At 53.7% G+C, this 10,765-nt stretch overlaps 1 protein-coding gene across 2 annotated transcripts in view; it reads left to right on the plus strand.

Moving 5' to 3' along the window:
- The window catches only part of PEBP4 (phosphatidylethanolamine binding protein 4), a 194,397-nt gene extending 188,693 nt beyond the window's left edge, over window positions 1-5,704 (plus strand). For both annotated transcript variants that reach the window (XM_019631574.1, XM_019631573.1), the window contains exon 7: window positions 5,411-5,704. In XM_019631574.1, coding sequence (XP_019487119.1) covers window positions 5,411-5,565 — 155 coding nt within the window. In that variant the 3' untranslated portion in view covers window positions 5,566-5,704. The remainder of the gene's footprint in view (window positions 1-5,410) is intronic.
- Window positions 5,705-10,765: the final 5,061 nt, after the last annotated feature.

Here is a 10,765-nt window from a genome sequence, read left to right on the forward strand (position 1 = left end):
GCCATAACCTGCTGCCCAGCACCATAGGAAGCTCAATTGAGCAACTCCTGGGAGCCACCCACCCACGGAGTCAGAGAGGAGGGGTGGACAGAGACTTGCCTCCCGATGGGGTTTAAGTCTTGCTTGTGGCATCTAAAGGCCTGCAGGGCACTGTGATGGATTGAGACAAGGGGCTCTTTGTGGAAATGTTTGAAAGCACAGGCCAAGGGCATGAAGGTAGCAGAGCTCCAAACATCAACAGGAGAAGGCCTTGGTATGGAGGGGCCGAGGCTGGGAAGACATCCACCCAGCCTGGTGGCAGTGAGGAAAAAGCAGGCAGTGGCTGCAGAGGTGGAGGGAAGGGCGCCCTGACTGGAGACCAGCCCCAAACACACACACACAGACAGACACAAACACACACAGCCCACTGCAAACAGCCCCTACTCCCTGCCATGACCTCCCATGGTGGTTCACCTGGCCAGGCCCCAGGACCCCCCAGAGCCCAGCCCCTGAGTCACCGTGTGGACTTGTGTCAGGCAGCCCTCTTCTGCCTCTGAAGGGCCCCACCCACCTAGAAGAGCGGGTAGAACTGGGGGCTTGGCAGCAGCCCAGAAGGGGCCATCCTGGGCAACTCTCAGGCAGGCGCCCCGGCTGGGAACTGCCTGCACACTCCAACAGGCCCCAGGCCGCCCTCTCCAGGGAGCAGGCCCCAGTTAAGCCAAACATCCACGGTCCAAAGCCATATTGAACACCTCACTGGAAAACCACAGATAAGCCCCAAATGTCACCCCAACCACCAGCTGGCCGGCACCACCACCAAATACTGGAATTGATCACTGGGAGCTAAACTGACAGCTTTGAGCCTTCCCTCCTCTCACTGCCTTCCCCACCCCCACCCCAGCCACAGGACTGAAGGAGGAGGGAGATCCACCCACTGGGTCGTTCGTTAGGAACTACACTGCTACTCTCCGGTTCTCCTAGGGCCTCCTCTCCCCAACCCCGGGAACCCTTCAGTATCCCCACCCTTTCATTCCCCCCCAAATCAAAGTGGTCCCCTCTGTCTCCAGCCTCTCAAGTCTGCAGGATCAGACACTCAGCAAATATTCTCCAGGAGTAATTGGAAGAGATGGAACAAGGGCTTTTCAGTTCCTGAGTGGAAGTCTCTGGATGTCATTTAATGGCACACAAAAAATAAAAGGCTCCGGCCTCCCGCCCACCACCACCGGGACATCATTAATCTCGGCAGAAAGGCATCAGCGCTTCTATCACTGCAGCCAGCCCCGCAAAGAGCCAGACAAATTACAGGCCCGAGCCTGGCGCTCAGGGGGGCGGTTATTAGGCTGGCGTTCAATTTTTGTTTGTTCTTCAGGGCCACTGTCCCCTGACGAGCAGCAATGGTGCCCCTGCCTAGGGGGAGAGGGTGACCACCTTGGTTAGACACAGCTCACCTGCGTGGGGTGACAGGGTGGCTGCAAGCCAGGCACCCCAGGTCCCAGCAGAGGCTCAGGCAGCTCACATGGCAGCTCGGAGGCGGTAACCCCAAGGCTCAGAACCCCACCCCCTGTTTTCTAGACCACCTGAATAGGGGCCTGCCTCCCAGTGGGGGGTTCGGACCCTCACTTCCTGGGCTGAGAGGGGAGCACTTTAAGGCCTACTGAGGAGCAAATTACAGGTGAGGTGGGGAATGTCCCTCGGCTGGCGCGAAGACTCAGGGAACACTCCTGTGCTGTTGGGAAGTCTTAAGAGTGGGCTTGCTGGAGAGACTCTGGGGTGCTGCTGGGGGTAAGACCTCATCTGTGGCAGTAGAGGGGTATGTTGTGCTGCTGGCCAAGTCACCCTGCGAAGGCCTAGCTTCTTATTAGTCCAGTGTTAATTGTCTTATATACTCATGGAAGTCTGGAGTGGGGCCTGGATAAAACAGCTTCCCCTCATGCCTGGCAGACCCCCAGGAGGCAGCTGTCAGTGCTGCCCAGACCCCAGGGTCTGAGATTACTTCAGCTCAGAGCTTCTACTAGCTAGCACAGGAGCTGTCTACACCAGTCTCCCCAGTCTTACAAGGCAGGGGGCTGCTGGACTAGATGTAGCACCACTTTCGTTGTCTCTTGGATACCTGTGTAACTCTAATAGCCCCAGCTGGGCTGTCCACCCCATGTGACAAACCACACCCAAACAGTGGTAAGCCCAGGCAGATCTGGGGAGATGGGGGTGGAGAGAGTGACTGTCAAGACCTGCCCCAGGGCCATTCCCAAACATTCCAGCCATTGGAGTCCCTGGAACTCGAACTCAGACCATGGTTCTCTGAAAGCCGGGAACCCCTCTTCCAGTTGTTGAAGACAGGGGCCATTCACCCCTCCACCCCCCTGGGTCTAGTAGAGATCAGGCAAACAGTGGTGGCTCAGAGCCCCTGATGGCTTTAGATAAGTTTCCCTAGCTCTCCCCTTGGCCCACTTCTGAAACATCTCTTAACGTCTAACATCTCTTCTCATTGCTAACATCTTCCTTATCAGCATGACCAGCAGGTGAGAGGTTGCCTCTAGGCACAGCCTGAATCTGGCTTTGCAGGATAGGAACAGTGCCCCCTGGAGTTGTGTAGGGACAGACCTGCCCGTCATATGCAGCAGCCCCACCCTGAAGAGACCAGACCTCTCTGTTCCAGTCACTGGGCGGCTCACGAGACAGGCATCGGACACCCTGCTCCTTTCTCCCTCCAGCTGGAGGCATTTGCAGTGCACTCACCACCCTGCCCTGTCCCAGGAAGAGCCCATCCTGGGTGGATCCAAGGTACAAGGGGCGTGGCCAGAGCTCAGACAGCAGCACTGCCCTCTTCCTGCGTGGCAGTGGCCTCGAGACAGCTTAGAGAACCAGCAGTGTCATACAGGATGGGGCTTTCCTCCACGTGGTGACCACGGAAGCACAGCCTCCAAGCTCCCCATCTCTCCCCACACACCCTTGAGGGCCTGAGTCACCCCCCCCCTTCCTTCTAGAACTTGAACAGGGTCAGTTCCTCTTGCCCTGTGTGGCAGGAAACGGGGGTGTAAGGCGTCTCAGCCAAGCCAAGGGGAGGAGGCGGCAGGAGGCTAGGAGCCGGTGGCGTTGTCCCCGCTCTCCTGAGGGATACAGAGGCTGGTCTGAGGAGCTGCCCAAGAAGCCCAAGAACCACAAGGTTGTCGGAAATGGGACCAGGAAGGAGCTGTGAGGCCCCCAAGGCCCTCCGAGGCCCTTCATCAAGAGAAGTCATCTGAGCTAGGGGAGGGTACACTGCTGGAGAGGGGAGTGAGGTTTCCCTCAGGGCGCAGGGGATTTCTTTCCACCACTTGCTCTGATCTTGTGATGAGTTTCAATTCCCTCCTTGCCACGGGGCTCCTTCCTGCCCTACTCGGTGGGGAAGGCCCCCTTGTCCCCATGCCTGCCACACACCAGTTCACCCAGAGCCCTTCCTCTGGCGTGCACATGCACACACATGTGCATGCACACATGCAAGCACCCACACATGCACACACATACAAGCATCCACACATGTGCACACACGTGTGCATGCATGTGCACACACTTTCCCAGACTCGTGAAACCACAATTCTTTGCCAGCCAGCCAGCCTCGCTGAGTGCAGAGGATATGGCCAGGCCTCCCAGTGGGAAACCCCACAGCGTCAGTCCCACACCTCTCAGCCCAGCAGCAGCCTATCAAACAGGAGAGGCTTTCTCAGCCCATCCACCGTTCCTCCAGGAGAACTCCTGAAATCCCTGTTTGACATCCCAATCTGAGCATGCAGTCACCAAGCTAGATAGGATTTGAGGGAACCTGCAGAGGCCCTTTTCCCCAGCACTTACCTAAGAAGCAACCTCACCAGAACCCCATCTGTGCACTGGGGATAAAAATAGTCTCACTTTGTGAGGATTAGCTGAATGAATATGTGTGGAGTTCCTAAAACCATGCCTGGCACACAGGAAGCACTACACCATATCAGTGTGTTACTGCTATTATTATTTTTTTGCATTATCATTATTATTTTGTTTCTTTGGATTAAAAATTGTCCTCCCTTGAGAACATATTTGGCATGCAAACAGCCCCTGAGAGGAGGGATGTTAAATGGAGTACAAGAGACTCAATGGACCTGCTTTCTTCCTTGTTAAAAAGGGTGGTGGGTGTAGACAGAGGACCACAGGCAGGTAAATGGGCAGCTCTGAGAAGACTTCCAGGCTGCCAGCTGCTCGCCCTGTTTTCTTTGTAGATTACTGTCCTCCATCGGTCCAGGCCGTAGGGCCACTGCCTATCTCTGCTCCAGACAAGGTCTTCCCTGAGCACTCCCTCCAGCCAGGGGCAGTTGCTAGATTTAGCAAACCAAAAAAAAAAAAGTGAGAGAGAGAGAGAGAGACAGAGACAGAGAACAGGAGGCCCAGTTACATTTGAATTTCAGATAAACAAGGAATCAGTTTTTAGTATAAGTATGCTCCATGAAATACGTGGAACATGCTTACACTAACAAATTATTTGTTGTTTATCTGAAATTCCAATTGAACTGGGCGTCCTGTATTTTATCTGGCAACTGTCCACCGAGGGTGCCTGAGGCCCAAGGTTTGGGAAACAAGAGCGTGGGAATGTGCCTCTGACCACTTCCCGCAGCTTCTCCCCAGTGCCGGGGGCTGTGCCCTCCTTGCCCTGCAAACTAGACCTGTTCACACTTGCCCAAGAAGATGCAACTCCCTCGATGCCCCTGTGTTTTCTCCCCTTAGGGAGGCCCCTCTCACCTGGGCACCAACTGGAATTCTCCATGTCCCAGCCGGGGGATATCTTACCCACAATTGGCTCCCCCTTAGGATCCAGGTGCTTAAGGGTGGGGGAAGGGGCCCTGGCCATATGCCTTGCCCCTTGACCTCTGCCACCAGGAAGGAACCCTGTTGCACAGGGCCTCTCAGGTGGTGGTTGGGGTTCTGAGGAGGAGATTGAATGAATGGCACAGGCACTTCTGCCAATCTCAGCCCCAGCAGCTGGGGTGAGCAGGTGTGAAGAAAGGAAACATGAAGGCCTCAGTCATGGGGTCAGGAGAGCCTGCAGGAATAGAGGGGTGGGTGGAGGAAGTGGGCAGACCACCTGATTGGGCATTTCCTTTCTGCATATGAATGAGAAGGCAGAGTTATGCTAAATAAAGGACACTGGGGAGGAGGACCAAAAGCCAAGCTTGACTCAGTCCAGACTCTTAGTCCCCATTGTCTTATGGGGAGCAGCCCCTTCCCAGGTGCTCTGCTAACATCTAGGGGTGTCCCTGCAGCTAGGAGCCAGAGGCAACCCCAGGTACTCTGTCCCCTTCAGCCCAGTGGCAAAGGCCATCCCCTGCTGTCCCCACTTCCCCAGAGCTGGCAGCTCTCATCCCTGCCAGCTCTCAAGTCCACTGTCCTCTCTCACTGCCTCCCTGTGGTCTGTTTGTCCTTCCAGCCTCTTGGAAAATGGACAGATTTCTGAACCGCTACGACCTGAACGAACCTGAAGCAAGCACCCAGTACATGACCCAAAATTACCAGGACTCTCCAAATTTCCAGGCTCCAGGAGGAAGAAGCAGTGAGCCCAAGGAGAGGCCCAAGCAAAGATAACTCCCTGCCAGACCTCAGGCTTTGCCTTGCGGGTTGTGGGTCCATGTTGCCCACCATCCACAGCCTGAGTATGGAGCCCCCTCTGGGTATGGAACGCCTTCTCTTTCAAATTAAAAAATAAAACATTATCCAGCGCTCACCCGTTGGATGTTTTGTGTCCTAGCCTGTCCTCCTTCAAATACAGATGAGAGGAAATTAATCGATGTCAAGAACTGGGGACAGTAAATGCAACTTAGGAGGGAGGGGTTGTGGAGTGGGATAGATGGACAGGCAGGAGGCAGAGCTCCCTGGCCATGAACTGTCGCTGAGGCACTGTGTGACTTTGAGCAAATCACTCACCCTCTCTAAAGTTCTGCTTCCCCAGTTGCGAAATTGAGGTAGAAAGAAAAGGTGTAGGGGCAGCTGGTGTATCACCCACCATGGGCCTTTCCAGCTGTGCCATTCAACACCATTCATTTAGTTATTGTCGTCACCTACTGTGTGCCTGGCCTTCTGCTAGGTAGGTGCTGGTGATCCATGTGTGAACAGGTAGGACAAAACAGGGGGCTTGCTTCATGGAGCTTACAGTCCAGTAGGGAAGGGGAAGATTCGTCAGATGACCACAAGCAAATTACAGCAAACGTGACAAGTGCTCTGAGGGTGCAAAGAGGACCGGCTTTATGATGGATGGGGAGGGTGTCGGCAAGGCCTCTCAGAGGAAGCGATGCTTAACTTCAGGGCTGAAAGGCACTGCGAATGGGGACGGGTGGAGAGTATGCCAAAAAGAGGGAACACCTCCAAGCTCCGGTGGCTAGCAGGGGCATGCGTGGCATCTTCCAGGAAATGAAAGGCCAGGCATAGGGCCACCTGGACAGGGGGGCAAAGACCAGAGCAATCCAGGCTTTGCAACTATACTAAAGTTTTGGATTATACCCTGAAAGCAATGAGAAATCATGGACTGATAAGTAGATTGAAGGGAGAGCGGGAGCATAATCTGATTGATGCTTTGAGAAAGCTAGAAAGAAACTCCTTGGTGTCTGCAAGGAAAGGAGTTTCAGTGTCTGCCTCCCCTGTATGTCCTCTGAATGTCTCATGGGAAACACCAAGGACTCCTTGGAGGCACCTCTTTGCTACCGTCCAATGCACAGCCTAAACCCTGGTTCCTTAATTCCCCCACCCTCAACTCCAGTCCTCTCAGCCCCACCCCACCCCCAACCCCAACCTCCACTCAGTTTCCCTCCAAGAGTTAATGACCCCTCTCTCTTTGGCTAGAATACAGCAATGCTGGTGACTCATGTGTGCAAAGTGCCTTGAGATCCCCAGATGAAAGGGGCAGGCTGCAGCCGGGCACCGCGTTATTACCTTCTTAGAGCCAGGCCCCACATTAGCTGGAAGGCAGAGGGGCCTTGGCCAATCCCTCAGCCCAGCTGAGCACACTCTTAACTAGTTGGAAGATTTTCATGGTGGGGTCTGAAGAATGCGATGAGCTGGGAGGCTGTCTGTGTGACTGGGGAGGAAATTGGAGCACGCTTCCCCTGTCCATTGCTAGATTCGGCTCCCTGCCTAGGTGATGGATGCCAAGTTCTTGTTCTGGAAAAGGGCCGACTACCAACCCAGGTAGTAGGAACTCCCCATTCCCTTCGGCCCCACCAGAAGTTTGCCAACAGAGCTAAAAGAAGAAACAAAAGTGTCCATTTGCAACATTGTGTCAGGGAGCCTCAGAAGGGACTTTCTGGGTGTATGTGAACCTCACACTCCCCGCAGCCCCCACCCCACCAGGCCCAGAGTGTAATTGGCAGCTCCGGTTGGAGCCCAAGGCTGGGATAAATAGCAGGTCAGCTTCCTAGAGCAGCCCCAGATCGAGACACATCCTCCCCTCTTCTGCTTTTAATTCCTTGTGGCTAGCATGTTTATTTTGGGTGAGGGAAAAAAAAATCGGATGTTTATCCTTCGAGGAAATTATCGGCTTGCTTTCCTTCCTTTTTTTCCCCCCTCCTTTCTTTTCCCCTGGTGTTTTGGGCTTTTAGTTCAGCTACAGGATAGAGACCCCCACCCTCCTGGGCCCAGAACGTGAAAAAAGAACAAAGCTGGCCCAGGCTCCAGGCTGAAGCTAGCCCTGCCAGACAGTCCCTGGAAGCCACAGACAAGGAGGTCCCAGTGGCAGGGAGGGGAAACGTGGAGGCCCAGAGACCTTAGGGAAACCCACCCTTGACTCAGCTGTCTGCCTGCACAACACTTTGGGGCTATTGTCCTTTTTCTTTTCGCTGCCTCCTCCAAGAAGAAACAAAATGAGCATGTAGATCTCTCGTGAAGCAGCTAAGAAAAATAATAAGGGACCATTAGTGACCCCTCTGCAGGGATAAGGAGAAACGATGCTATCATCATCACCAACATGATCGGATACCATTTGTTGAGTACCTTCTGCATACCAGGCACTGTGCCAAATGCCTAACATGTGGCATCTCATTTAATGCATTCCTGCATTATGGTTTCCTAGCCCACCGGAGCCCTTCATACATATGATCTCACTCGATTGTCACAATCTAACAATGTAGGTGGTGGTGTTCTCATTTTATAGATGAGGAAACTGGCATTCCGATAAGCTAAGGAACCTACTCCCTGGTCTGTAACTAGTAATGATGGCATCTGGTGTTAACTCGAGCCTTGTCACTCACGAGTCAGAAGCCAACGGTAATCTAATTTTACACTCTGGGCTACATAAAATAAAGGCCAGCTCCTCCATTTATTCAGAAGCTGGGTGGGCCAAGAGGGAAGGCTGGAAATTCCAGAAGAATTTAAACCGGGGGTCTCCCCCAAGTGTCTTCCCTTCCCCCAGCTTCAGCTATTGTCAAGCAAGTATGACTTGTGGGGAGAGCCAGCTCCTGGACACTCACCACAACGGCCTGGCCTGACGCAAGGTCATTACCACCACCTCCCGGCCCCACCTGCCCAGAGCAACTACCCCAACAGTTTACCATCCTCAATCCACTGACTCACCCACTCCCTCCTGAAACTGCCTGTGTGATAACTGCTCTTAGGGAAGGAAGAATGGTAGAAAGGAGGGGGAGCAATATACATAAGAAGACTTCCTGATGGTGGTGGCAGTAGTGGTGGTGATGAAGATGACGGTGATGATGGCGTTGGTGGGTCCAGGTGCGGGGCTGAGAAGCCCTGGCATAGGAAGAAAGCCTGGTGTATATATTAGGGGGTGTAGTTTTAAAAGGACAACTTTTCTTAGCTAGCAGACCTAAATTCACACAGAGAGCCCTGTAACCTAGGGCAGCTTACTCACCAGTCCTGGACCTGTGTTTCAACTGCAAAAATTGTAAAACAAAACAAAACAACACAAACAAAGAAAGTAAGCGCCTTCCTTAAAGATCTGTTGTAATGGTTAAATGAGATAGCACAGAAGGCACCCAGGCACAATGCCTGGCATGCAGGCTGCTCAGCAAATGCAGGTTTTCCTCTCCTTTCCTGCCTTTACCTCACCTGCTCTGCTCCCCAGCTCCTTAATGGGAAAGACTCACTTTCCCCAGATGAGAGGTCTTTCCAAGAGACCCATCAAAGAACCAACTTGGAGGAGCCTCAAGCCCCAGCCCAGCATCCCTCTCCCAAGCTGAGCAAAACACTGGGTGGCTTGGATCAGGAGAGACAACCCAGTTCCTTAGCAACTAACAAGCATTTCCCTGTAAAGACAAAGACCCTTCACTCAGAATGCTTCCTCCCCCACCCCCCTCGCCTCTCCAGGTGTCTGATCACTGTGCTCCAATGGGGCTAGAGGCTGCCCACCCCCCAGAAGTCTAGGGGCCTCTTACCCCACCCTCCCGGCAGTCCTGACATTACCTGTAATTATCCCACAACACCTTTCATCCTGGTGCTAATTACCTTTCCCATTTACCCCCAGGGGCTGCTGGGACACGTGAGATATACATACACACTCACACATACACACGCATGCACACACACACAGATGCCCTCAAACCCTTCTGAGACCCCCGCTCCATTTTAGAGACCAGGAAACTAAGGTTAAAACAAAGGAGCCATTCTTTGAGGGTTTCCACTGAGAAACAGGAGCTGGTTTAGGGAGAGGGAAGGATGAGGCCCCTGAGTATCCTGGGGGATGAGGGACCACGAAGGAGAAGAGCCTTTTGTGGAAAACCTTGCCAGGACAGGGGTCGTGGCTCTGAATGCTGCTTTGGTGCCACCAGATAGGTAGATGCAAGCCGTCCTGCTTAACACAGAGAGGACATTTCAAAGGGAAAGAGGGAAAGATTTCAATAGAAAAGGAAAGGAAGAGAAAGAGTCTCAAAGAGAAGGAACTAGAAAAAGAACGACGTGGCCGTCTGGTCTGATGGAGCTGAAAGAACCACTGACCAGGCGTCGAGACCGGATTTCGTACCAGTGCTACCATTCACTGCTGTGTGAGCCTGGGCAAGTCAGCTGCCCTCTCTGGGCCTGAGCTTCCTCATCTATAAATGTATAGTTTGGTATGGGTATTCCTTGAGGCCCCATTCTAGCTGAATGTTCTGCAATTCTGTGTGGTTATTTAGGGGAATGGTAGAAAAAGCCACTGCTACTGTCCCTTTGCTTGCGAGGTGAAGGGAAGCCACCAGAACAGGGTAGAATGAGCATTCTTGGGATTAAGAATGAAAAAGAGCCAAGTGCATTTGGGTGCGGGAGCCAGAAAACCCACCAGGAGGCCCAAGTTAAAGAAGAGTTTGCCCACGTGGGAGCTGGAGAACTTGGGATTTCGGAGGAACGCGTTCCCAGAAGCAGCCGCCAGCGAGAGAGCGCATCCTCCCCAGGCCCAGGAAAACCATTCCCGGGACCGAGCGCATCCTCCCCAGGCCCAGGAAAACCATTCCCGGGACCCGGTGGAGGGAGGTTCCAGGAGCACACAGGCCCTGTCTCTGCACTTAGGGACAGAGGGCAGAAATGTGGCTCAGGAGCGGGGTACAGCATAGAGGTGCCCCCTTTTTTCCTCATGAGCTGGAGGCCATACCCACTGGCATTAGTCAGCTGGGCAGGGAGCAGAGGGTTCAAAGCAAAGAGGCTGAGCCTGTCAGAAAGGCAGGTGCAGCAAGGCGCCGAGTTCCAACTTTCATTTCCATTCTCAGGAAGAAAGCAGACAGCGGGCTGAGTGGGTTTCCCTTAGGGCCTGGGCAGAAGGGCGAGCATGGGAAGTGTCCTAAAGCAGTCCAGACACCCTCCACGCTCCCCC

Source organism: Hipposideros armiger, unplaced genomic scaffold, assembly GCF_001890085.2.
Source record: "Hipposideros armiger isolate ML-2016 unplaced genomic scaffold, ASM189008v1 scaffold_1015, whole genome shotgun sequence".
Taxonomy (NCBI): Eukaryota; Metazoa; Chordata; class Mammalia; order Chiroptera; family Hipposideridae; genus Hipposideros; species Hipposideros armiger.